This window comes from Oncorhynchus gorbuscha, unplaced genomic scaffold (assembly GCF_021184085.1).
Source record: "Oncorhynchus gorbuscha isolate QuinsamMale2020 ecotype Even-year unplaced genomic scaffold, OgorEven_v1.0 Un_scaffold_1562, whole genome shotgun sequence".
Taxonomy (NCBI): domain Eukaryota; kingdom Metazoa; phylum Chordata; class Actinopteri; order Salmoniformes; family Salmonidae; genus Oncorhynchus; species Oncorhynchus gorbuscha.
Window position 1 is genome coordinate 41,888 of NW_025746301.1, and position 25,656 is coordinate 67,543.

Here is a 25,656-nt window from a genome sequence, read left to right on the forward strand (position 1 = left end):
CCTGCCTGTTAAATACTAAGACCAGGGCCCTGCCTGTTAAATACTAAGACCAGGGCCCTGCCTGTTAAATACTAAGACCAGGGCCCTGCCTGTTAAATACTAAGACCAGGGCCCTGCCTGTTAAATACTAAGACCAGGGCGCTGCCTGTTAAATACTAAGACCAGGGCGCTGCCTGTTAAATACTAAGACCAGGGCCCTGCCTGTTAAATACTAAGGCCCTGCCTGTTAAATACTAAGACCAGGGCCCTGCCTGTTAAATACTAAGACCAGGGCCCTGCCTGTTAAATACTAAGACCAGGGCCCTGCCTGTTAAATACTAAGACCAGGGCGCTGCCTGTTAAATACTAAGACCAGGGCGCTGCCTGTTAAATACTAAGACCAGGGCCCTGCCTGTTAAATACTAAGACCAGGGCGCTCACTGGAACTTTGTAAATACTTCATTGCAAAACAACATGAAGTTAAGGACACCAAAAGTAGAGAAGACATGATGAGGAATAACATTCCAGATAGAAGTGGGTCTTCTTAGGAATTGTTTTATTCAACTGATCTTAAAAGTGTTATTTAAAGTAGTAAAGTCCAGACAATTCAGTCCACCATTCTCATAAGTGTTCATTACATAACCTCATTAGGAGCCCCCTGTATATAACCTCATTAGGAGCCCCCTGTATATAACCTCATTAGGAGCCCCCTGTATATAACCTCATTAGGTGCTCCCTGTATATAACCTCATTAGGAGCCCCCTGTATATAACCTCATTAGGTGCTCCCTGTATATAACCTCATTAGGAGCCCCCTGTATATAACCTCATTAGGAGCCCACTGTATTTAACCTCATTAGGAGTCCCCTGTATATAACCTCATTAGGAGCCCCCTGTATATAACCTCATTAGGAGCCCCCTGTATATAACCTCATTAGGAGCCCCCTGTATATAACCTCATTAGGAGCCCCCTGTATATAACCTCATTAGGTGTCCCCTGTATATAACCTCATCAGGTGCCCCTGTATATAACCTCATTAGGAGCCCCCTGTATATAACCTCATTAGGAGCCCCTGTATATAACCTCATTAGGAGCCCCCTGTATATAACCTCATTAGCTGCCCCCTGTATATAACCTCATTAGGAGACCCCTGTATATAACCTCATTAGGAGACCCCTGTATATAACCTCATTAGGAGCCCCCTGTATATAAAATAGAGGATCTCTACTACACAACAGAACCGACTGAATGTCTAACTATAACTAACTATAGAGGATCTCTACTACACAACATAACCAACTGAATGTCTAACTATAGAGGATCTCTACTACACAACAGAACCAACTGAATGTCTAACTATAGAGGATCTCTACTACACAACATAACCAACTGAATGTCTAACTATAACTAACTATAGAGGATCTCTACAACACAACAGAACCAACTGAATGTCTAACTATAACTAACTATAGAGGATCTCTACTACACAACATAACCAACTGAATGTCTAACTATAGAGGATCTCTACTACACAACAGAACCGACTGAATGTCTAACTATAACTAACTATAGAGGATCTCTACTACACAACATAACCAACTGAATGTCTAACTATAGAGGATCTCTACTACACAACATAACCAACTGAATGTCTAACTATAACTAACTATAGAGGATCTCTACTACACAACATAACCAACTGAATGTCTAACTATAACTAACTATAGAGGATCTCTACTACACAACATAACCAACTGAATGTCTAACTATAACTAACTATAGAGGATCTCTACTACACAACATAACCAACTGAATGTCTAACTATAACTAACTATAGAGGAGCTCTAATACACATGATTCCTATATGTTTATTTTGAATCCAAGCCCCAATCCCTCCAGGAGGCCTTTTGGCCGCCATTGTAAAGAAGAATACTTTATTAACGGACTTGCCGAGTTAAATAAAATAAAAACAGCAGCAACTCTCCGGTACCTGCTGCAAACTACTTCAGCTGACGCCAGACCTCTTCTGATTGGTTTCAGTAAACATCTCCGATTGGCTGAATATCGAGTCAGTTCCTGCAACGTTTTACTCTGATTGGTTTTAAAGTCAAATGAACTTTAACCTTGGTGGTTCAGCTTCGCAGTGATTTTTCAACAAGCATGGCGGCTATAGGAGTACATTTCGGCTACACATGTGCCTGTGTCGCTATTTTTAAGGTATTGTTGCTGCCTGTCGTAATGTTTTTGGTGGCGGGACTAGTCTCTGTTTTCAGTTATGAAGCGGTATATTCAGGAGGTCCGGAAAGATCCGGTTAAACATGTTTGACAATGAGTTAGTTACCGGTAAATCTAGACAATGTTAGAAATGGAGTGAATGAGTTGGCTACCGGTGTTAGCCATCTAGTAAACTAACGCTAAAACAACTTGCTTGGCTTTTAGAGATGATTGTTATCGGTCAGGATGGGAGGATTTTGACAGTGTTGTGTTTTGTTCAGGATGGCCGAGCGGAGGTGGTCGCCAATGACGCCGGAGACCGAGTCACTCCTGCCGTGGTGGCTTACCGAGACACGGAACAGGTATTACATAACGACCTAACATAACGTTTTACTTCAACTATTACATCTGATACATATTTGTATGGGACCAATACAATTTGGTCGGGATAACAAAATGAACTAAATGTTTTGTCAGTCATCGGAGGAAGCAGTCTTCTGTAGGTTGTTGCTGCTCTGGTCTGAACATTAACAGGAGGTAATGGTTTTGTAAGTACAAGGACCTTGTCTTTCATATCAGCGATAAATAATCCAGGTTAAGTTGATACACACCTTTAATAAGGTTAGTGCTCCCACACGGACATATCTCCGTGTTAGTGCGTGTTTCCAGAAAACAGATGGAAGACTACAGACCTGTGCTAATTAACTATCGCGCATGCGCAGAACACCTGTGAAATCCCTCGGCTGCAGGTTTCAGGTGTTTCTATCGAAGATGATAGTCACTGAACGCTGTTCCCGCTTTAAAGGTCCAATGCAGCCGTTTTCAGCTCCAATATCAAATCATTTCTGGGTAACAATTAAGTACCTTACTGTTTTCAATTAAAATGGTTCATGCATGGCTTGACGTTCACCATTTTAAGACTGGTGTTTTACTTGTCCGAAAGCTCAAATCACTTATCTAACATGACATTATCTAACATAATTGGCCAAATAGGTAACTGAAATTGCATTATATAATGCAAGAAACCACTTTACAAATTAATTTCATTATTATTACCATACAAACATGTATTCTACCTTACGCCTTCAAGCCTGTTTAGAAATAGGACAATGCCCCCTTTAAGACAAAAGTAGCTCTTTACCAGACTAGCTTTTCAAAAATATAAATGCAACCATTTCAAATATTTTACTGAGTTACAGTTCATATAAGGAAATAAATAAATTAGGCCCCAATCTATGGATTTCACATGACTGGGAATACAGATATGCATCTGTTAAGTTGCCTTGTTTTTAAAAAGGTAATGGGGGTGGATCTACACCCCAGGAAGCATGAGTCTTTCTTTTGTTTTTGGTCCTTTCCAAACACCTCTTTTGGTGATGTTTTACAGGTGGTAGGCTTACCACAGATGGGCATTCATAAAATCACATTTCAGGCAACACTATAGGCCTCAGTAAGCATGGACAGGTAGCGATGTCTTTTTTTTTGTGTAATCTGGACGTGCCTTGAGTTCCACAGACATTGGTTTTTGGTCCAGTCTGGACAAAATCTGAACCAATCATAATGTCTGTTTGGTTGAGATTTGGTGCGGTGTAGTCCGGTCTTGATTTCAACCTCCACTGACGTTGATTTCTGGTCTGGACCAAATTTGAACCAATCACTGTCTTTGTTTGGTTCAGATTTGTCCAGTATGGACCAGCATTGATTTGGCCAAAACATAGATGTCTATAAATGACATGTTTTCAACTTTCATTCAAAACCAAAAATGAGACGTTTTTCCCCAACCCCGATGAAACATTTTTCAACGTCCTAGAAAATGTCTTTTCACCTTTTAATTCGGAGCCTTAATTGAATCTAACTTCAACGTCTGGAAAATACTTATTTTACACGTCTTTTCAATGTAATTCTGCTTACTGGGCTTATTCTAGTTTTGCTGGGAGCACGTTTTTGAGTCTCGCCTTGGTCTGCAATTGTTTGTCCGTAGCTTATGCCTACCCATACCCTACCGCCACCGTGGGGCACTCTGTTCACAATGTTGACATCAGCAAACCGCGACCAGTTCTCAACTCTCAGACTGCGAGGGATGGAAAAACCACATGTGCCTGTTTCATGAGCTGAAATAAGATGCCAGAAATGTTCCATTCACACATTATCTCAAATGTTGTGCACAAATGATGTTTACATCCCTGTTAGTGAGCTTTTTTCAGTCTGTAATAAAACCTCTTTGTGGGGGAAAATGTGTTCTGATTGGCTGGGCCTGGCTCCCCGGTGGCTGGGCCTGGCTCCCCGGTGGCTGGGCCTGGCTCCCCGGTGGCTGGGCCTGGCTCCCCGGTGGCTGGGCCTGGCTCCCGGTGGCTGGGCCTGGCTCCCGGTGGCTGGGCCTGGCTCCCCGGTGGCTGGGCCCGGCTCCCCGGCGGCTGGGCCCGGCTCCCCGGCTGGGCCCGGCTCCCCGGCGGCTGGGCCCGGCTCCCGGCGGCTGGGCCCGGCTCCCGGCGGCCGGGCCCGGCTCCCGGCGGCCGGGCCCGGCTCCCCGGCGGCCGGGCCCGGCTCCCCGGCGGCCGGGCCCGGCTCCCCGGCGGCCGGGCCCGGCTCCCCGGCGGCCGGGCCCGGCTCCCCGGCGGCTGACTAATTTCCTTGTATGAACCATATCTCAGTAAAATTGTTGCATGTTACATTTGACATTTTTAAGTATAATTAATATTATTTACCTCAAACGATAGAGAAACCTGTTATTACTGTGGTGGTGTACAGAGCATGTAGGATCATATCTCTTGTCATGATGTCCTCTCTCTGTCATCTCACACTGTAACCCTCCCTCTGTCCTGTCCTCCCTCTGTCATCTCACACTGTAACCCTCCCTCTGTCATCTCACACTGTAACCCTCCCTTCACCTCCCTGTTCAATCCGTCTGTCCTATCTTCCATCTGCCTCTCTCTCATCGCTCGCTCTCTCTGCAGATAGTAGGGATTGCGGCTAAGCAGGGTCGTGTCCGAAACGCAGCCAACACTGTGGTTAAAGTCAAACAGGTGCTGGGGAGGAGGTAAGTGTCTGTATTACAGTTGAAGTCGGAAGTTTACGAACACTTAGGTTGGAGTCATTAAAACTAGTTTTTCAACCACTCCACAATTTTCTTGTTAACAAACTATAGTTTTGGCAAATCGGTTAGGACATCTACTTTGTGCATTATAAGTCATTTTTCCAACACATGTTTACAGACAGATTATTTCACTTATAATTCACTGTATCACAATTCCAGTGGGTCAGAAGTTTACATTCACTAAGTTGACTGTGCCTTTAAACAGCTTGGAAAATTCCAGAACATGATGTCATGGCTTTAGAAGCTTCTAATAGGCTAATTGACATCATTTGAGTCAATTGTAGGTTTACCTGTGTATGCATTTCAAGGCTGACCTTCATACTCCGTGCCTCTTTACTTGATATCATGGGAAAATCCAAATAAATCAGCCAAGACCTCTGAAAGAAAAATGTAGACCTCCACAAGTCTGGTTCATCCTTGGGAGCAATTTCCAAACACCTGAAGGTACCACGTTCATCTGTACAAACAATAGTACGCAAGTATAAACACCATGGGACCACGCAGCCGTCATACTGCTCAGGAAGGAGACGCGTTCTGTCTCCTAGAGATTAACGTACTTTACTGCGAAACGTGTAAATCAATCCCAGAACAACAGCAAAGGACCTTGTGAAGATGCTGGAGGAAACGGGTACAAAAGTATATATCCACAGTAAAACAAGTCCTATATCAACATAACCTGAAAGGCCACTCAGCAAGGAAGAAGCCACTGCTCCAAAACCGCCATAAAAAAGCCAGACTACGGTTTGCAACGGCACATGGGAATAAAGATGGTACTTTTTGGAGAAATGTCCTCTGGTCTGATGAAACAAAAATATAACTTTTTGGCCATAATGACCATAGTTATGTTTGGAGGAGAAAGGGGGAGGCTTGCAAGCAGAAGAACGCCATCCCGAACGTGAAGCACGGGGTGGCAGCATCATGTTGTGGGGGTGCTTTGCTGTAGATGGGACTGGTGCACTTCACAAAATAGGTATCATGAGGTAGGAAAATTGTGGATATATTGAAGCAACCTCTCAAGACGCCAGTCAGGAAGTTAAAACTTGGTCAAAGCCCTGACATCAATCCTAAGGAAAATTTGTGTGGCAGAACTGGAAAAAGTGCGTGTGAGCAAGGAGGCCTTCAAACCTGGCTCAGTTACACCAGCTCTGTCAGGAGGAATGGGCCAAAATTCACCCAATTTATTGTGGGAAGCTTGTGGAAGTCTACCCGAACGTTTGACCCAAGTTAAACAATTTAAAGGGCAATGCTGCCAAATACTAATTGAGTGAATGTAAACTTCTGACCCACTGGGAATGTGCTGAAATTAAAGCTGAAATAAATCACTCTCTACTATTATTCTGACATTTCACATTCTTAAAATAAAGTGGTGATCCTAACTGACCTAAGACAGGGAATTTTTACTTGGATTAAATGTCAGGAATAGTGAAACTGAGTTTAAATGTATTTGGCTAAAGTGTATATTAGCTTCTGACTTCAACTGTATGTTCCCAATGTTCTAGAGAATGAACTCACCTCATGTTGTTGGGTTAGGGAGAATGAACTCACCTCATGTTGTTGGGTTAGGGAGAATGAACTCATGTTGTTGGGTTAGGGAGAATGAACTCATGTTGTTGGGTTAGGGAGAATGAACTCTTGTTGGGTTAGGGAGAATGAACTCTTGTTGGGTTAGGGAGAATGAACTCTTGTTGTTGGGTTAGGGAGAATGAACTCTTGTTGTTGGGTTAGGGAGAATGAACTCTTGTTGTTGGGTTAGGGAGAATGAACTCTTGTTGTTGGGTTAGGGAGAATGAACTCTTGTTGTTGGGTTAGGGAGAATGAACTCTTGTTGTTGGGTTAGGGAGAATGAACTCTTGTTGTTGGGTTAGGGAGAATGAACTCTTGTTGTTGGGTTAGGGAGAATGAACTCTTGTTGTTGGGTTAGGGAGAATGAACTCTTGTTGTTGGGTTAGGGAGAATGAACTCTTGTTGTTGGGTTAGGGAGAATGAACTCTTGTTGTTGGGTTAGGGAGAATGAACTCTTGTTGTTGGGTTAGGGAGAATGAACTCTTGTTGTTGGGTTAGGGAGAATGAACTCTTGTTGTTGGGTTAGGGAGAATGAACTCTTGTTGTTGGGTTAGGGAGAATGAACTCTTGTTGTTGGGTTAGGGAGAATGAACTCTTGTTGTTGGGTTAGGGAGAATGAACTCTTGTTGTTGGGTTAGGGAGAATGAACTCATGTTGTTGGGTTAGGGAGAATGACCTCATGTTGTTGGGTTAGGGAGAATGACCTCATGTTGTTGGGTTAGGGAGAATGAACTCTTGTTGTTGGGTTAGGGAGAATGAACTCATGTTGTTGGGTTAGGGAGAATGAACTCATGTTGTTGGGTTAGGGAGAATGAACTCATGTTGTTGGGTTAGGGAGAATGAACTCTTGTTGTTGGGTTAGGGAGAATGAACTCTTGTTGTTGGGTTAGGGAGAATGAACTCATGTTGTTGGGTTAGGGAGAATGAACTCTTGTTGTTGGGTTAGGGAGAATGAACTCTTGTTGTTGGGTTAGGGAGAATGAACTCATGTTGTTGCTTCTTCCCCTTTTTCCTCTCCTCCTGTCGGCAGTTTTGAGGATCCTGAGGTGCAGACGCATAAAGCTGAGAGTAAATGTCCTGTGAGTTTTCAACCCTCTACCCCCTATTAGACTCTCAGTGATTACCCTGGTATACCTGTCTCTATTAGACTACCTAACACTGTTCTCAGTGATTAACATGTCTGACTACTTAACACTACGTTATGAGTGATATTGTGTAATAGAGAAGCTGATGATTATGTGTTTCAGGTTGTCAACAAGGGAGAGAAGCCAGTGTATGAGATGACTGGAGAGATGACCAGACATGTGGCTCCCCAAGATGTTGCCAAGCTGATCCTACACAAGATGAAAGGTTAGAACACACTGTCCCGATTCCCCCCTGACACTATGCACTAGTGGAGATCCCACATGATTGAATGGGCCTAAGCAATATGGTAGCCTATCAGGGAGCAACTTCAAACTATTGTTGTGAAAACATGTCAGCTCTCCAGCGAGGGGGGGGGGTATAGTACTACAGGTCCACTTGGAACCGGGACACCCTCCCATCTATTGTTGTTTCCATAGAGACGGCTCAATCGGCCTTGGGCGCTGATGTCACAGAGGCTGTCATCACTGTCCCCTTTGAGTTCGCACATGCTCAGAAGGCGGCGTTGCGGGCGGCTGCGGAGGCGGCAGGGTTCCGTGTGTTGAGGCTGATCCACGAGCCAGCTGCTGCTCTACTGGCCTACGGAATCGGACAGGACTGCCCCTCTGGGAAGAGGTACAGACTCCTCCTTCTGTATGAACTACAGGTCGACCGATTTTTATTGGAGAACCAAAAAAAGCCGATACTGAATTAATCTGAAGATTTTTATATGTGTGTTTGTAATAATGACAATTACAACAATACTGAATGAACACTTATTTTAACTTAATACATCTATTTAAGTCTCATAAATAATTACATGTTCAATTTGGTTTAACTAATGTAAAAATGCAGTGTTAGAGGAGAAAGTGCAATATGTCCCATGATAAAAAGCTAACGTTTAAGTTCGTTGCTCAGAACATGAGAACATATGAAAGCTGGTGGTTCAATATTCCCAGTTCTTCAATATTCCCAGTTAAGAAGTTTTAGCTTGTAGTTATAATAGGAATTATGACGCGTCGACTATCTCTCTCTCTACCATTTGTATTTCATATACCTTTTGACTATTGGTTGGTCTTACAGGCACTATAGTATTGGATGGTCTTATAGGTACTATAGTATTGGATGGTCTTATAGGTACTATAGTATTGGATGGTCTTATAGGTACTATAGTATTGGATGGTCTTATAGGTACTATAGTATTGCCAGCCTAATCTATTGGATGGTCTTATAGGTACTATAGTATTGCCAGCCTAATCTATTGGATGGTCTTATAGGCACTATAGTATTGGATGGTCTTATAGGCACTTTAGTATTGGATGGTCTTATAGGTACTATAGTATTGGATGGTCTTATAGGTACTATAGTATTGGATGGTCTTATAGGTACTATAGTATTGGATGGTCCTATAGGTACTATAGTATTGGATGGTCTTATAGGTACTATAGTATTGGATGGTCTTATAGGCACTATAGTATTGGATGGTCTTATAGGTACTATAGTATTGCCAGCCTAATCTATTGGATGGTCTTATAGGCACTATAGTATTGGATGGTCTTATAGGTACTATAGTATTGGATGGTCTTATAGGTACTATAGTATTGGATGGTCTTATAGGCACTATAGTATTGGATGGTCCTATAGGTACTATAGTATTGGATGGTCTTATAGGTACTATAGTATTGGATGGTCTTATAGGCACTATAGTATTGGATGGTCTTATAGGTACTATAGTATTGCCAGCCTAATCTATTGGATGGTCTTATAGGCACTATAGTATTGGATGGTCTTATAGGTACTATAGTATTGGATGGTCTTATAGGTACTATAGTATTGCCAGCCTAATCTATTGGATGGTCTTATAGGCACTATAGTATTGGATGGTCTTATAGGTACTATAGTATTGGATGGTCTTATAGGTACTATAGTATTGGATGGTCTTATAGGCACTATAGTATTGGATGGTCCTATAGGTACTATAGTATTGGATGGTCTTATAGGTACTATAGTATTGGATGGTCTTATAGGTACTATAGTATTGGATGGTCTTATAGGTACTATAGTATTGGATGGTCTTATAGGTACTATAGTATTGGATGGTCTTATAGGTACTATAGTATTGGATGGTCTTATAGGTACTATAGTATTGGATGGTCTTATAGGTACTATAGTATTGGATGGTCTTATAGGTACTATAGTATTGGATGGTCTAATAGGTACTATAGTATTGGATGGTCTTATAGGTACTATAGTATTGGATGGTCTTATAGGTACTATAGTATTGGATGGTCTTATAGGTACTATAGTATTGGATGGTCTTATAGGTACTATAGTATTGGATGGTCTTATAGGTACTATAGTATTGGATGGTCTTATAGGTACTATAGTATTGGATGGTCTTATAGGTACTATAGTATTGGATGGTCTTATAGGTACTATAGTATTGGATGGTCTTATAGGTACTATAGTATTGGATGGTCTTATAGGCACTTTAGTATTGGATGGTCTTATAGGCACTATAGTATTGGATGGTCTTATAGGTACTATAGTATTGCCAGTCTAATCTCGGGAGTTGATAGGCTTGAAGTCATAAACAGCGCTGTGCTTCAAGCATTGCTAAGAGCTGTTAGCAAACACAGTGCTGTTTGAATGAATGCTTACGAGCCTGCTGCTGCCTACCATCGCGCAGTCAGACTGCTCTATCAAATCATAGACTTAATTATAATAAACACACAGAAATATGAGCCTGCTGCTGCCTACCACCACTCAGTCAGACTGCTCATAATAAACACACAGAAATACGAGCCTGCTGCTGCCTACCACCACTCAGTCAGACTGCTCATAATAAACACACAGAAATATGAGCCTGCTGCTGCCTACCACCACTCAGTCAGACTGCTCATAATAAACACACAGAAATATGAGCCTGCTGCTGCCTACCACCACTCAGTCAGACTGCTCATAATAAACACACAGAAATATGAGCCTTTGGTCATTAATATGGTAAAATCTGAAAACTATAATTTCGAAAACAAAACGTTTATTCTTTCGGTGAAATACGGAACCGTCCCTAGTTAATATTGCCTGCTAACATGAATTTCTTTTAACTAAATATGCAGGTTTAAAAAATATATATTTCTGTGTATTGATTTTAAGGAAGGAATTGATGTTTATGGTTCGGTACATTTGTGCAAAGATTGCTTTTTTTTCAGCAATGCACTTTTGTTAAATCATCACCCGTTTGGTGAAGGTGAAGTCAGCTGTGATTCGATGATAAATTAAAAGGTATTGATTATATGCAACGCAGGACAAGCTGTTTAACCTTGTAATATCATCAACCATGTGTAGATAACTAGCGGTTATGTTAAGATGGATTTTATATCAAAAGTTTAATGATATTAATCTGTCAACCTCTAGTGGTGTGTGAACTGGTGTGGGTGTGTGTGAACTGGTGTGGGTGTGTGTGAACTGGTGTGTGAACTGGTGTGTGGGTGTGTGTGAACTGGTGTGTGGGTGTGTGTGAACTGGTGTGGGTGAACTGGTGTGGGTGTGTGTGAACTGGTGTGGGGGTGTGTGTGAACTGGTGTGTGGGTGTGTGTGAACTGGTGTGTGGGTGTGTGTGAACTGGTGTGTGGGTGTGTGTGAACTGGTGTGGGTGTGTGTGAACTGGTGTGGGTGTGTGTGAACTGGTGTGGGTGTGTGTGAACTGGTGTGGGTGGGTGTGAACTGGTGTGGGTGGGTGTGAACTGGTGTGTGGGTGGGTGTGAACTGGTGTGTGGGTGGGTGTGAACTGGTGTGTGGGTGGGTGTGAACTGGTGTGTGGGTGGGTGTGAACTGGTGTGTGGGTGGGTGTGAACTGGTGTGTGGGTGGGTGTGAACTGGTGTGTGGGTGGGTGTGAACTGGTGTGTGGGTGGGTGGGTGTGTGTGAACTGGTGTGTGTGAACTGGTGTGTGTGTGAACTGGTGTGTGTGTGTGTGTGTGTGAACTGGTGTGTGTGGGTGTGTGTGTGAACTGGTGTGTGTGGGTGTGTGTGTGAACTGGTGTGTGTGGGTGTGTGTGTGAACTGGTGTGTGTGAACTGGTGTGTGTGAACTGGTGTGTGGGTGTGTGTGTGGGTGTGTGTGTGTAGCCATGTCCTGGTGTATAAACTGGTGTGTGTGTGTAGCCATGTCCTGGTGTATAAACTAGGTGGGACGTCTCTGAGTGTGACGGTGCTGCAGGTGAATGGTGGAATGTTCCGGGTTCTGAACACCCACACAGACCACAGCATCGGAGGAGAGAGCTTCACAAGCGCCCTGGCACAGCACCTGGCTGCAGAGTTCAAACGGTAACACACACACACACACACACACACACACACACACACACACACACACACACACACACACACACACACACCTGGTGCAGCGTTCAAACGGTAACACACACACACACACCTGGTGCAGAGTTCAAACGGTAACACACACACACACACCTGGTGCAGCGTTCAAACGGTAACACACACACACACACACACACCTGGTGCAGCGTTCAAACGGTAACACACACACACACCTGGTGCAGAGTTCAAACGGTAACACACACACACACCTGGTGCAGAGTTCAAACGGTAACACACACACACACCTGGTGCAGAGTTCAAACGGTAACACACACACACACCTGGTGCAGAGTTCAAACGGTAACACACACACACACCTGGTGCAGAGTTCAAACGGTAACACACACACACACACACCTGGTGCAGCGTTCAAACGGTAACACACACACACACACACACACCTGGTGCAGCGTTCAAACGGTAACACACACACACACACCTGGTGCAGCGTTCAAACGGTAACACACACACACACACACACACCTGGTGCAGAGTTCAAACGGTAACACACACACACACACACACACACACACACACACACACACACACACACACACCTGGTGCAGAGTTCAAACGGTAACACACACACACACACCTGGTGCAGCGTTCAAACGGTAACACACACACACACACCTGGTGCAGCGTTCAAACGGTAACACACACACACACACACACACACCTGGTGCAGCGTTCAAACGGTAACACACACACACACCTGGTGCAGAGTTCAAACGGTAACACACACACACACCTGGTGCAGAGTTCAAACGGTAACACACACACACCTGGTGCAGAGTTCAAACGGTAACACACACACACACACACACACACACCTGGTGCAGCGTTCAAACGGTAACACACACACACACACACACACACACCTGGTGCAGCGTTCAAACGGTAACACACACACACACACCTGGTGCAGCGTTCAAACGGTAACACACACACACACACCTGGTGCAGCGTTCAAACGGTAACACACACACACACACCTGGTGCAGCGTTCAAACGGTAACACACACACACACCTGGTGCAGCGTTCAAACGGTAACACACACACACACCTGGTGCAGCGTTCAAACGGTAACACACACACACACACCTGGTGCAGCGTTCAAGTGGAACTGACAGCACTTTATCAACATGAAATGGTACAACAACAATCTGTTCCCCAGGATCAATGAGTTTTTATTTTGTACATATTCTGACCACTTGGATGGGGGCCATTTTCACACTTCCACAGAATGTAGGGATGACGTCCGCGTGCCTCCCAGCTGAAACAGAGAATGTAGGGATGACGTCCGCGTGCCTCCCAGCTGAAACGCAGAATGTAGCGATGACGTCCGCGTGCCTCCCAGCTGAAACACAGAATTTAGGGATGACGCCCGCGTGCCTCCCAGCTGAAACACAGAATGTAGGGATGACGTCCGCGTGCCTCCCAGCTGAAACACAGAATGTAGGGATGACGTCCGCGTGCCTCCCAGCTGAAACACAGAATGTAGGGATGACGTCCGCGTGCCTCCCAGCTGAAACACAGAATGTAGGGATGACGTCCACGTCCCTCCCAGCTGAAACACTTCCGTAGAATGTAGGGATGAGGTCCGTGTCCCTCCCAGCTGAAACACAGAATGTAGGGATGACGTCAGTGTCCCTCCCAGCTGAAACACTTCCATAGAATGTAGGGATGACGTCAGTGTCCCTCCCAGCTGAAACACTTCCATAGAATGTAGGGATGACGTCCGCGTGCCTCCCAGCTGAAACACAGAATGTAGGGATGACGTCCGTGTCCCTCCCAGCTGAAACACTTCCGTAGAATGTAGGGATGATGTCCGCGTGCCTCCCAGCTGAAACACAGAATGTAGGGATGACGTCCGCGTGCCTCCCAGCTGAAACACTTCCATAGAATGTAGGGATGACGTCCGTGTCCCTCCCAGCTGAAACACCCTCCCAGAATGTAGGGATGATGTCCGTGTCCCTCCCAGCTGAAACACAGAATGTAGGGATGACGTCCGTGTCCCTCCCAGCTGAAACACAGAATGTAGGGATGACGTCCGTGTCCCTCCCAGCTGAAACACAGAATGTAGGGATGACGTCCGTGTCCCTCCCAGCTGAAACACAGAATGTAGGGATGACGTCCGTGTCCCTCCCAGCTGAAACACTGAATGTAGGGATGACGTCCGTGTCCTCCCAGCTGAAACACTGAATGTAGGGATGACGTCCGTGTCCCTCCCAGCTGAAACACTGAATGTAGGGATGACGTCCGTGTCCCTCCCAGCTGAAACACTGAATGTAGGGATGACGTCCGTGTCCCTCCCAGCTGAAACACTGAATGTAGGGATGACGTCCGCGTGCCTCCCAGCTGAAACACAGAATGTAGGGATGACGTCCGCCTCCCAGCTGAAACACAGAATGTGCCTCCCAGCTGAAACACAGAATGTAGGGATGACGTCCGCGTCCCTCCCAGCTGAAACACAGAATGTAGGGATGACGTCCGCGTCCCTCCCAGCTGAAACACAGAATGTAGGGATGACGTCCGCGTCCCTCCCAGCTGAAACACAGAATGTAGGGATGACGTCCGCGTCCCTCCCAGCTGAAACACAGAATGTAGGGATGACGTCCGCGTCCTCCCAGCTGAAACACAGAATGTAGGGATGACGTCCGCGTCCCTCCCAGCTGAAACACAGAATGTAGGGATGACGTCCGCGTCCCTCCCAGCTGAAACACAGAATGTAGGGATGACGTCCGCGTCCCTCCCAGCTGAAACACTTCCATGGGGTGATTATATCATGACCACATTTGGTAACGTTTTGAACTTCGGTGAGGGTTTTCTAGAGGTGAGCCGAAGGCCGACGTCTACGGTCCTTCGTCGGTGATTGGTCAACAGTAGGGATTCTTCATTAAGGTCTTTGTTGTCATTCAACGACCGATTAAAAACTACACCAAACTATTAGTTAGATGTAGTATAAACAGGATGTTAGGAGTAACGCACGGGCCATGTTGAAGCTGTCTGTCTGTCTGTCTGTCTGTCTGTCTGTCTGTCTGTCTGTCTGTCTGTCTGTCTGTCTGTCTTATAAACAGGATGTTAGAAGTAACGCACGGGCCATGTTGAAGCTGTCTGTCTGTAGGTCGTATAAACAGGATGCTAGTAGTAACCCACGGGCCATGTTGAAGCTGTCTGTCTGTCTGTCTGTAGGTCGTATAAACAGGATGTTAGTAGTAACCCACGGGCCATGTCGAAGCTTTCCGTCTGTATGTCTGTCTTTAGGTTGTATAAACAGGATGTTAGTAGTAACCCACGGGCCATGTTGAAGCTGTCTGTCTGTCTGTAGGTCGTATAAACAGGATGCTAGTAGTAACCCACGGGCCATGTTGAAGCTGTCTGTCTGTCTGTAGGTCGTATAAACAGGATGTTAGTAGTAACCCACGGGCCATGTTGAAGCTGTCTGTCTGTCTGTCTGTAGGTCGTATAAACAGGATGCTAGTAGTAACCCACGGGCCATGTTGAAGCTGTCTGTCTGTCTGTCTGTCTGTCTGTCTGTCTGTCTGTCTGTCTGTCTGTCTGTCTGTCTGTCGGTCGTATAAACAGGATGTTAGGAGTAACGCACGGGCCATGTTGAAGCTGTCTGTGTCTGTCTGTCTGTCTGTCGTATAAACAGGATGCTAGTAGTAACCCACGGGCCATGTTGAAGCTGTCTGTCTCTCTGTCTGTAGGTCGTATAAACAGGATGTTAGTAGTAACCCACGGGCCATGTTGAAGCTGTCTGTCTCTCTGTCTGTAGGTCGTATAAACAGGATGTTAGTAGTAACCCACGGGCCATGTTGAAGCTGTCTGTCTCTGTCTGTCTGTCTGTCGTATAAACAGGATGCTAGTAGTAACCCACGGGCCATGTTGAAGCTGTCTGTCTCTCTGTCTGTAGGTCGTATAAACAGGATGTTAGTAGTAACCCACGGGCCATGTTGAAGCTGTCTGTCTCTCTGTCTGTAGGTCGTATAAACAGGATGTTAGTAGTAACCCACGGGCCATGTTGAAGCTGTCTGTCTGTCTCTCTCTGTCTGTAGGTCGTATAAACAGGATGTTAGTAGTAACCCACGGGCCATGTTGAAGCTGTCTGTCTCTCTGTCTGTAGGTCGTATAAACAGGATGTTAGTAGTAACCCACGGGCCATGTTGAAGCTGTCTGTCTCTCTGTCTGTAGGTCGTATAAACAGGATGTTAGTAGTAACCCACGGGCCATGTTGAAGCTGTCTGTCTGTCTGTCTCTCTGTCTGTAGGTCGTATAAACAGGATGTTAGTAGTAACCCACGGGCCATGTTGAAGCTGTCTGTCTCTCTGTCTGTAGGTCGTATAAACAGGATGTTAGTAGTAACCCACGGGCCATGTTGAAGCTGTCTGTCTCTCTGTCTGTAGGTCGTATAAACAGGATGTTAGTAGTAACCCACGGGCCATGTTGAAGCTGATGAATGGAGCAGACATGGCCAAACATTCTCTCTCCACGCTGGGTTCTGCTAATTGCTTCGTTGACTCGCTACACGACGGCATGGACTTCGACTGCAACATCTCCAGGTGACTACACTATCCACAAACCCCTGCTCTCTTACCCACCACAATGTGTATTTTTATTTATTTATTTAACTAGTCAAGTCGGTTAAGAACAAATTCTTATTTACAATGACTGCCTAACCCGAATAACTCTGGGCCAATTATGTGCCGCCTTATGGGACTTCTGATCACGGCCGGTTGAGAGACAGCCCTGAATGGAACCCGGGTCTGTAATGACACCTCTAGTACTGTGATGCAGGGCCTTAGACCGCTGCACACTCCCTCACAATTCCCTCTTCATACAATGCCACAGGAAAGACACGCTGTGTGGTTTTCTTTTCTTCTCAGGGCCCGTTTTGAGCTGCTGTGTTCTTCCCTGTTCAACAAGAGTGTCCAACCAATCAGAAGCCTGCTGGAGACGACTGGGCTCTCTACTAGCGACATCAACAAGGTAACCCTGACCTACCTAACATGGGTTTGGAAGTTACCATTTGCTTTGATCCCGAGCTAGTTTGGGGGGGACGTGTCAACGTGTTTGCTTTGATCCCAAGCTAGTTTGGGGGCGTGTCAACGTGTTTGATCCCTAGTTTGGGGGGGGGCGGCGTGTTCTCTGCGGGGGGTTTAACACTGTGTGTTCCAGGTGGTTCTCTGCGGGGGGTTTAACACTGTGTGTTCCAGGTGGTTCTCTGTGGGGGCTCTGCGAGGATTCCTCGGCTGCAGCAGATGATCAAAGATCTGTTCGCTGACGTGGAGCTGCTCAGCTCCGCCCCTCCTGATGAGGTCATAGCGGTCGGCGCAGCGATGGAAGCGGGCCTTCTAGTCGGGCGGAGATTGGCTCCTCCCAGAGTCTGTTACCGTGGAAGCCTGTGTCTCAGACATTCTGCTCAAGGTGCACAGACACACACACACACACACACACAGATCAGTGACTAATAGAGTAGCTTCTGATTGGCTAATCTGTGTGATTGACAGGAGGTGGATGAAACAGGGGCTGAGGTGTTCTCTGTGCTCCTTCCCTCGGGCACGCCCCTTCCTGCTCGGCGACATCACATCCTGTCTGGTCCTGGCCGCCTGGCATCCCTCTGTCTGGAGCTTTACCAGAAAACCACAGAGCAGCCAGAGAGACTGGCCAAGGTACGCGCACACACACACACACACACACACACAACCCCTCCACCAGAGAACCACCGAGACTGGCCAAGGTACGTAAACACACACACACACAACCCCTCCACCAGAGAACCAACAGCTCTCTCTTATCTGCAGATTGTTCTGAGAGACCTGGAGACCAAAGAGGACAACCATGACATTGATGCCGTGGTGACCATGAAGAGGTAACACCCAGCAGCTGTGGACTGGACCTTGTATTTGGACCTGTGTGTTTCAGCTGGGGACTGGACCTTGTATTTGGACCTGTGTGTTTCAGCTGGGGACTGGACCTTGTATTTGGACCGTTGTGTGTTTCAGCTGGGGACTAGACCTTGTATTTGGACCGTTGTGTGTTTCAGCTGTGGACTGGACCTTGTATTTGGACCGTTGTGTGTTTCAGCTGGGGACTGGACCTTGTATTTGGACCGTTGTGTGTTTCAGCTGGGGACTGGACCTTGTATTTGGACCTGTGTGTTTCAGCTGGGGACTGGACCTTGTATTTGGACCGTTGTGTGTTTCAGCTGGGGACTGGACCTTGTATTTGGACCGTTGTGTGTTTCAGCTGGGGACTGGACCTTGTATTTGGACCGTTGTGTGTTTCAGCTGGGGACTGGACCTTGTATTTGGACCTGTGTGTTTCAGCTGGGGACTGGACCTTGTATTTGGACCTGTGTGTGTTTCAGCTGGGGACTGGACCTTGTATTTGGACCTGTGTGTGTTTCAGCTGGGGACTGGACCTTGTATTTGGACGTGTGTGTTTCAGCTGGGGACTGGACCTTGTATTTGGACGTGTGTGTTTCAGCTGGGGACTGGACCTTGTATTTGGACGTGTGTGTTTCAGCTGGGGACTGGACCTTGTATTTGGACCTGTGTGTGTTTCAGCTGGGGACTGGACCTTGTATTTGGACCTGTGTGTGTTTCAGCTGGGGACTGGACCTTGTATTTGGACCTGTGTGTGTTTCAGCTGGGGACTGGACCTTGTATTTGGACCTGTGTGTGTTTCAGCTGGGGACTGGACCTTGTATTTGGACAGTTGTGTGTTTCAGCTGGGGACTGGACCTTGTATTTGGACCGTTGTGTGTTTCAGCTGGGGACTGGACCTTGTATTTGGACCGTTGTGTGTTTCAGCTGGGGACTGGACCTTGTATTTGGACCGTTGTGTGTTTCAGCTGGGGACTGGACCTTGTATTTGGACCGTTGTGTGTTTCAGCTGGGGACTGGACCTTGTATTTGGACAGTTGTGTGTTTCAGCTGGGGACTGGACCTTGTATTTGGACCGTTGTGTGTTTCAGCTGGGGACTGGACCTTGTATTTGGACCGTTGTGTGTTTCAGCTGGGGACTGGACCTTGTATTTGGACCGTTGTGTGTTTCAGCTGGGGACTGGACCTTGTATTTGGACCTGTGTGTGTGTGTTTCAGCTGGGGACTGGACCTTGTATTTGGACCGTTGTGTGTTTCAGCTGGGGACTGGACCTTGTATTTGGACCTGTGTGTGTGTGTGTGTGTGTGTGTGACCTGTGTGTGTGTGTGTGTGACCTGTGTGTGTGTGTGACCTGTGTGTGTGTGTGACCTGTGTGTGTGTGTGACCTGTGTGTGTGTGTGACCTGTGTGTGTGTGTGACCTGTGTGTGTGTGTGACCTGTGTGTGTGTGTGACCTGTGTGTGTGTGTGACCTGTGTGTGTGTGTGACCTGTGTGTGTGTGTGACCTGTGTGTGTGTGTGTGACCTGTGTGTGTGTGTGTGACCTGTGTGTGTGTGTGTGTGTGTGTGACCTGTGTGTGTGTGTGTGACCTGTGTGTGTGTGTGTGACCTGTGTGTGTGTGTGTGACCTGTGTGTGTGTGTGTGACCTGTGTGTGTGTGTGTGACCTGTGTGTGTGTGTGTGACCTGTGTGTGTGTGTGTGACCTGTGTGTGTGTGTGTGACCTGTGTGTGTGTGTGACCTGTGTGTGAGTGTGTGTGTGTGTGACCTGTGTGTGTGTGTGACCTGTGTGTGTGTGTGACCTGTGTGTGTGTGTGTGACCTGTGTGTGTGTGTGACCTGTGTGTGTGTGTGACCTGTGTGTGTGTGTGACCTGTGTGTGTGTGTGACCTGTGTGTGTGTGTGACCTGTGTGTGTGTGTGACCTGTGTGTGTGTGTGACCTGTGTGTGTGTGTGACCTGTGTGTGTGTGTGACCTGTGTGTGTGTGTGACCTGTGTGTGTGTGTGACCTGTGTGTGTGTGTGACCTGTGTGTGTGTGTGTCCTGTGTGTGTGTGTGACCTGTGTGTGTGTGTGACCTGTGTGTGTGTGTGACCTGTGTGTGTGTGTGACCTGTGTGTGTGTGTGACCTGTGTGTGTGTGTGACCTGTGTGTGTGTGTGACCTGTGTGTGTGTGACCTGTGTGTGTGTGACCTGTGTGTGTGTGACCTCTGTGTGTGTGAGACCTCTGTGTGTGTGTGTGTGTGTGAGACCTCTGTGTGTGTGTGTGTGTGTGAGACCTCTGTGTGTGTGTGTGTGTGTGTGTGTGTGTGTGTGTGTGTGTGTGTGAGACCTCTGTGTGTGTGTGTGTGTGAGACCTCTGTGTGTGTGTGTGTGTGAGACCTCTGTGTGTGTGTGTGTGTGAGACCTCTGTGTGTGTGTGTGTGTGAGACCTCTGTGTGTGTGTGTGTGTGTGTGTGTGTGTGTGTGTGTGTGTGTGTGTGTGTGTGTGTGTGTGTGTGTGTGTGTGTGTGTGTGTGTGTGTGTGTGTGTGTGTGTGTGTGTGAGACCTGTGTGTGTGTGTGTGAGACCTGTGTGTGTGTGTGTGTGTGTGAGACCTGTGTGTGTGTGTGTGTGTGTGTGTGTGTGTGTGTGTGAGACCTGTGTGTGTGTGTGTGTGTGTGAGACCTGTGTGTGTGTGTGAGACCTCTGTGTGTGTGTGTGTGTGTGAGTGAGACCTCTGTGTGTGTGTGTGTGAGACCTCTGTGTGTGTGTGTGAGACCTCTGTGTGTGTGTGTGTGAGACCTCTGTGTGTGTGTGTGAGACCTGTGTGTGTGTGTGAGACCTGTGTGTGTGTGTGAGACCTGTGTGTGTGTGTGAGACCTGTGTGTGTGTGTGAGACCTGTGTGTGTGTGACCTGTGTGTGTGTGTGACCTGTGTGTGTGTGTGTGACCTGTGTGTGTGTGTGTGACCTGTGTGTGTGTGTGACCTGTGTGTGTGTGTGTGACCTGTGTGAGTGTGTGTGACCTGTGTGTGTGTGTGTGTGACCTGTGTGTGTGTGTGTGACCTGTGTGTGTGACCTGTGTGTGTGTGTGTGACCTGTGTGTGTGTGTGTGTGACCTGTGTGAGTGTGAGTGTGTGTGTGTGTGACCTGTGTGTGTGTGTGTGACCTGTGTGTGTGTGTGTGACCTGTGTGTGTGTGTGACCTGTGTGTGTGTGTGTGACCTGTGTGTGTGTGTGTGACCTGTGTGTGTGTGTGTGTGTGACGTGTGTGTGACCTGTGTGTGTGTGTGTGACCTGTGTGTGTGTGTGACCTGTGTGTGTGTGTGTGACCTGTGTGTGTGTGTGTGACCTGTGTGTGTGTGTGTGACCTGTGTGTGTGTGTGTGACCTGTGTGTGTGTGTGACCTGTGTGTGTGTGAGACCTGTGTGTGTGACCTGTGTGTGTGTGTGTGACCTGTGTGTGTGTGTGACCTGTGTGTGTGTGTGACCTGTGTGTGTGTGTGACCTGTGTGTGTGTGACCTGTGTGTGTGTGACCTGTGTGTGTGTGACCTGTGTGTGTGTGACCTGTGTGTGTGTGACCTGTGTGTGTGTGACCTGTGTGTGTGTGACCTGTGTGTGTGTGACCTGTGTGTGTGTGTGTGTGACCTGTGTGTGTGTGTGTGTGTGACCTGTGTGTGTGTGTGACCTCTTGTGTGTGTGTGACCTGTGTGTGTGTGTGTGTGTGTGACCTCTGTGTGTGTGTGTAACCTCTGTGTGTGTGTGTGTGTGTGACCTCTGTGTGTGTGTGTAACCTCTGTGTGTGTGTGTGACCTCTGTGTGTGTGTGTGACCTCTGTGTGTGTGTGTGACCTCTGTGTGTGTGTGTGTGACCTCTGTGTGTGTGTGTGTGTGTGTGACCTGTGTGTGTGTGTGTGTGTGTGTGTGTGTGTGTGTGTGTGACCTGTGTGTGTGTGTGTGTGACCTGTGTGTGTGTGTGTGTGTGTGTGACCTGTGTGTGTGTGTGTGACCTCTGTGTGTGTGTGTGTGACCTCTGTGTGTGTGTGTGTGTGACCTCTGTGTGTGTGTGTGTGTGACCTGTGTGTGTGTGTGTGTGTGTGTGTGTGTGTGTGTGTGTGACCTGTGTGTGTGTGTGTGACCTGTGTGTGTGTGTGTGACCTCTGTGTGTGTGTGTAACCTCTGTGTGTGTGTGTGTGTGTGTGTGTGTGACCTCTGTGTGTGTGTGTGTGACCTGTGTGTGTGTGTGTGTGACCTGTGTGTGTGTGTGTGTGTGTGTGTGTGTGTGTGTGTGTGTGTGTGTGTGTGTGACCTGTGTGTGTGTGTGTGACCTGTGTGTGTGTGTGACCTGTGTGTGTGTGTGTGACCTCTGTGTGTGTGTGTGTGACCTCTGTGTGTGTGTGTGTGACCTCTGTGTGTGTGTGTGTGACCTCTGTGTGTGTGTGTGTGACCTGTGTGTGTGTGTGTGTGACCTGTGTGTGTGTGTGTGACCTGTGTGTGTGTGTGTGTGACCTGTGTGTGTGTGACCTGTGTGTGTGTGTGTGTGTGACCTGTGTGTGTGTGTGTGTGTGTGTGTGACCTGTGTGTGTGTGTGTGTGTGTGTGTGACCTGTGTGTGTGTGTGTGTGTGTGTGACCTCTGTGTGTGTGTGTGTGTGTGTGTGACCTCTGTGTGTGTGTGTGTGTGTGTGTGACCTCTGTGTGTGTGTGTGTGTGACCTCTGTGTGTGTGTGTGACCTCTGTGTGTGTGTGTGTGTGACCTCTGTGTGTGTGTGTGTGACCTCTGTGTGTGTGTGTGTGTGACCTCTGTGTGTGTGTGTGTGTGACCTCTGTGTGTGTGTGTGTGTGACCTCTGTGTGTGTGTGTGTGTGTGTGACCTCTGTGTGTGTGTGTGTGTGACCTCTGTGTGTGTGTGTGTGTGTGTGACCTCTGTGTGTGTGTGTGTGTGTGTGTGTAACCTGTGTGTGTGTGTGTGTGTGTGTGACCTCTGTGTGTGTGTGTGTGTGTGACCTCTGTGTGTGTGTGTGTGTGTGTGACCTCTGTGTGTGTGTGACGTGTGTGTGTGACCTCTGTGTGTGTGTGACGTGTGTGTGTGTGTGTGTGTGTGTGTGTGTGTGTGTGTGTGTGTGTGTGTGTGTGTGTGTGTGTGTGTGTGTGTGTGTGTGTGTGTGTGTGTGTGTGTGTGTGTGTGTGTGTGTGTGTGTGTGTGTGTGTGTGTGTGTGTGTGTGTGTGTGTGTGTGTGTGTGTGTAACCTGTGTGTGTTTCAGGGACGGCTCTCTCCATGTGAGCTGTGTGGAGCAGAACAGTGGGAAGACTGAAGCCATCAGTATATCAGCAGCCTCCTGATTTCACCACCAGCTCCAAGTTAATATCACTATACTTGTTGTTGAAGTTCCTTTTAAAGTTTAAATAAAGACATTTTGGTTTAACTTGGTTCCTTTATTCTCTACATTTCAGAACAGCTACAGACTTTATTCTCTACGGTTCAGAACAGCTACAACAGACTTTATTCTCTACAGTTCAGAACAGCTACAGACTTTATTCTCTACAGTTCAGAACAGCTACAACAGACTTTATTCTCTACAGTTCAGAACAGCTACAACAGACTTTATTCTCTACAGTTCAGAACAGCTACAGACTTTATTCTCTACGGTTCAGAACAGCTACAACAGACTTTATTCTCTACGGTTCAGAACAGCTACAGACTTTATTCTCTACAGTTCAGAACTGCGTTAGCCTGACAGGAGCAGACTCCAGTTGAGAGACCACAGAAAGACTGTTACTGTGTTCCCTACTGAACATTTCCCAGGGTGGTCGAGGAGTAGCTGTGGTTTCTCTTGGCCCTGATAGGGCCAGGTGTGCAGCAGGCATGTGTGTATAGGGCATGGGTATGATCTGTGTAGATAATGCTATGGCCCCACACATTAAATCGTATATATGCATTCATCAATTGTCTGTTTTTGTCCAACTTTATTTTCAGGTGAGGAAGACATTGTCAAGAACCCACAGTCATCCATTAACTCTATAACAGAGATGGACTCTTACATATAACCTGGACATTGAGGGCTTCCACCATTTTAAAGTAGTCACCTGGATGGAGTGATCAGAGTTAAGGTTCAGACATTACTAAGCTACTGTATATCATGGCCAGTTCCGGTCTGCTTAAGGTGATTGCTCTCCCATAGGCACCAATGCATTAGCAGCTGGGTTTGGTCTGTTCAGCTCATTGACTGTATATGAATCAGAAGAAACTAGTGGGTGGAATGTCTTGCTTTCTCTTCCCTCTGTCTATATACAAAGAGGTGGTCAGAGGGACTGACTTCCTGTCCTGGTGACCACTTCCTCTCCAGCGGCCAGTCTCCTGTACAGATCGCTGAGGTCGTCTGGTCCAGGTGTGTGTGAATCTGGTGTAGACTGGGTCAGAGGGACTGACTTCCTGTCCTGGTGACCACTTCCTCTCCAGCGGCCAGTCTCCTGTACAGATCGCTGAGGTCGTCTGGTCCAGGTGTGTGTGAATCTGGTGTAGACTGGGTCAGAGGGACTGACTTCCTGTCCTGGTGACCACTTCCTCTCCAGCGGCCAGTCTCCTGTACAGATCGCTGAGGTCGTCTGGTCCAGGTGTGTGTGAATCTGGTGTAGACTGGGTCAGAGGGACTGACTTCCTGTCCTGGTGACCACTTCCTCTCCAGCGGCCAGTCTCCTGTACAGATCGCTGAGGTCGTCTGGTCCAGGTGTGTGTGAATCTGGCGTAGACGGGATGTCAAAGTCCGATGACACCTGAGACTCCGTTGGCTCTGATTGGTGAGTGTGGCTGCCACTCTCCTCCCCCCCAGCATCCAGATTGGTCAATGCATCTCCCTGACACCGGTCTTCTGATTGGATGAGCAGGCTTTCAGCCTGACTCAGGCCTCGCCCAGCCGAGAGAGGAATTGACGGCGAGGGGAGTTTGGCGTAGTCATCAACAAACAGCTCTGGGGTCTGGGAGCCTGTGATTGGCTGGTTTGGTGTGGAGTGAGAGGGGCTTGTGTCCGAGCAGGAGTGTGGTTGGCTGGTCTGGCTGTCCGTCAGTATCTCCGTGGTGAAAAACTCCTCCCAGCGAGGAGGAGGGGTGCCAGAATTAGACACAGACCCCTCGTCTCTCTCCCCACCTCTCTCTTCTTCCTCCAGGTCTCTCTCCTCCTCATCATCATCATTAGATTCGGTACAGTCCATGTAGTCTCCTGTGATGAGAGGCATGTGTGTTAGGGGTAGAGGTTCGTCGGGGGGGTTAGGGAGCGTTGTGGGTGCGGCCTCCTGCATCATCACCCTCTTCCTGACAGGTGCCAGGTCCGCCCCCTCAAACAGCCAATCGGCACAGTCCACATCTGGTATAAACAACAGAGCCAATCACAAAGCAGTGAAATAATGTAGAAAGGATGGTTGGAAGGGATAGCTGGCTGTG

The 25,656-nt window shown here is 47.3% G+C and overlaps 1 protein-coding gene and 1 pseudogene across 6 annotated transcripts in view; one reads left to right on the forward strand and one right to left on the reverse strand.

The window, feature by feature from the left end:
• Nucleotides 1-2,066: 2,066 nt before the first annotated feature.
• Nucleotides 2,067-23,644, forward strand: LOC124023240 (annotated as a pseudogene). The gene is made up of 13 exons (XR_006836682.1): nt 2,067-2,196; nt 2,475-2,555; nt 5,148-5,230; nt 7,881-7,929; nt 8,098-8,200; nt 8,413-8,608; nt 12,138-12,299; nt 16,764-16,919; nt 17,244-17,346; nt 17,574-17,784; nt 17,868-18,029; nt 18,162-18,229; nt 23,483-23,644. The product of XR_006836682.1 is annotated as a heat shock 70 kDa protein 14-like (transcript).
• The window catches only part of LOC124023238 (protein artemis-like), a 35,024-nt gene continuing 33,007 nt past the window's right edge, over nt 23,640-25,656 (reverse strand). For 3 of the 5 annotated variants that reach the window (XM_046337764.1, XM_046337765.1, XM_046337767.1), the window contains one exon: nt 23,640-25,579. In XM_046337764.1, coding sequence (XP_046193720.1) covers nt 24,861-25,579 — 719 coding nt within the window. In that variant the 3' untranslated portion in view covers nt 23,640-24,860. The remainder of the gene's footprint in view (nt 25,580-25,656) is intronic. The other 2 variants (XM_046337763.1, XM_046337766.1) reach the window with 2 other exon arrangements.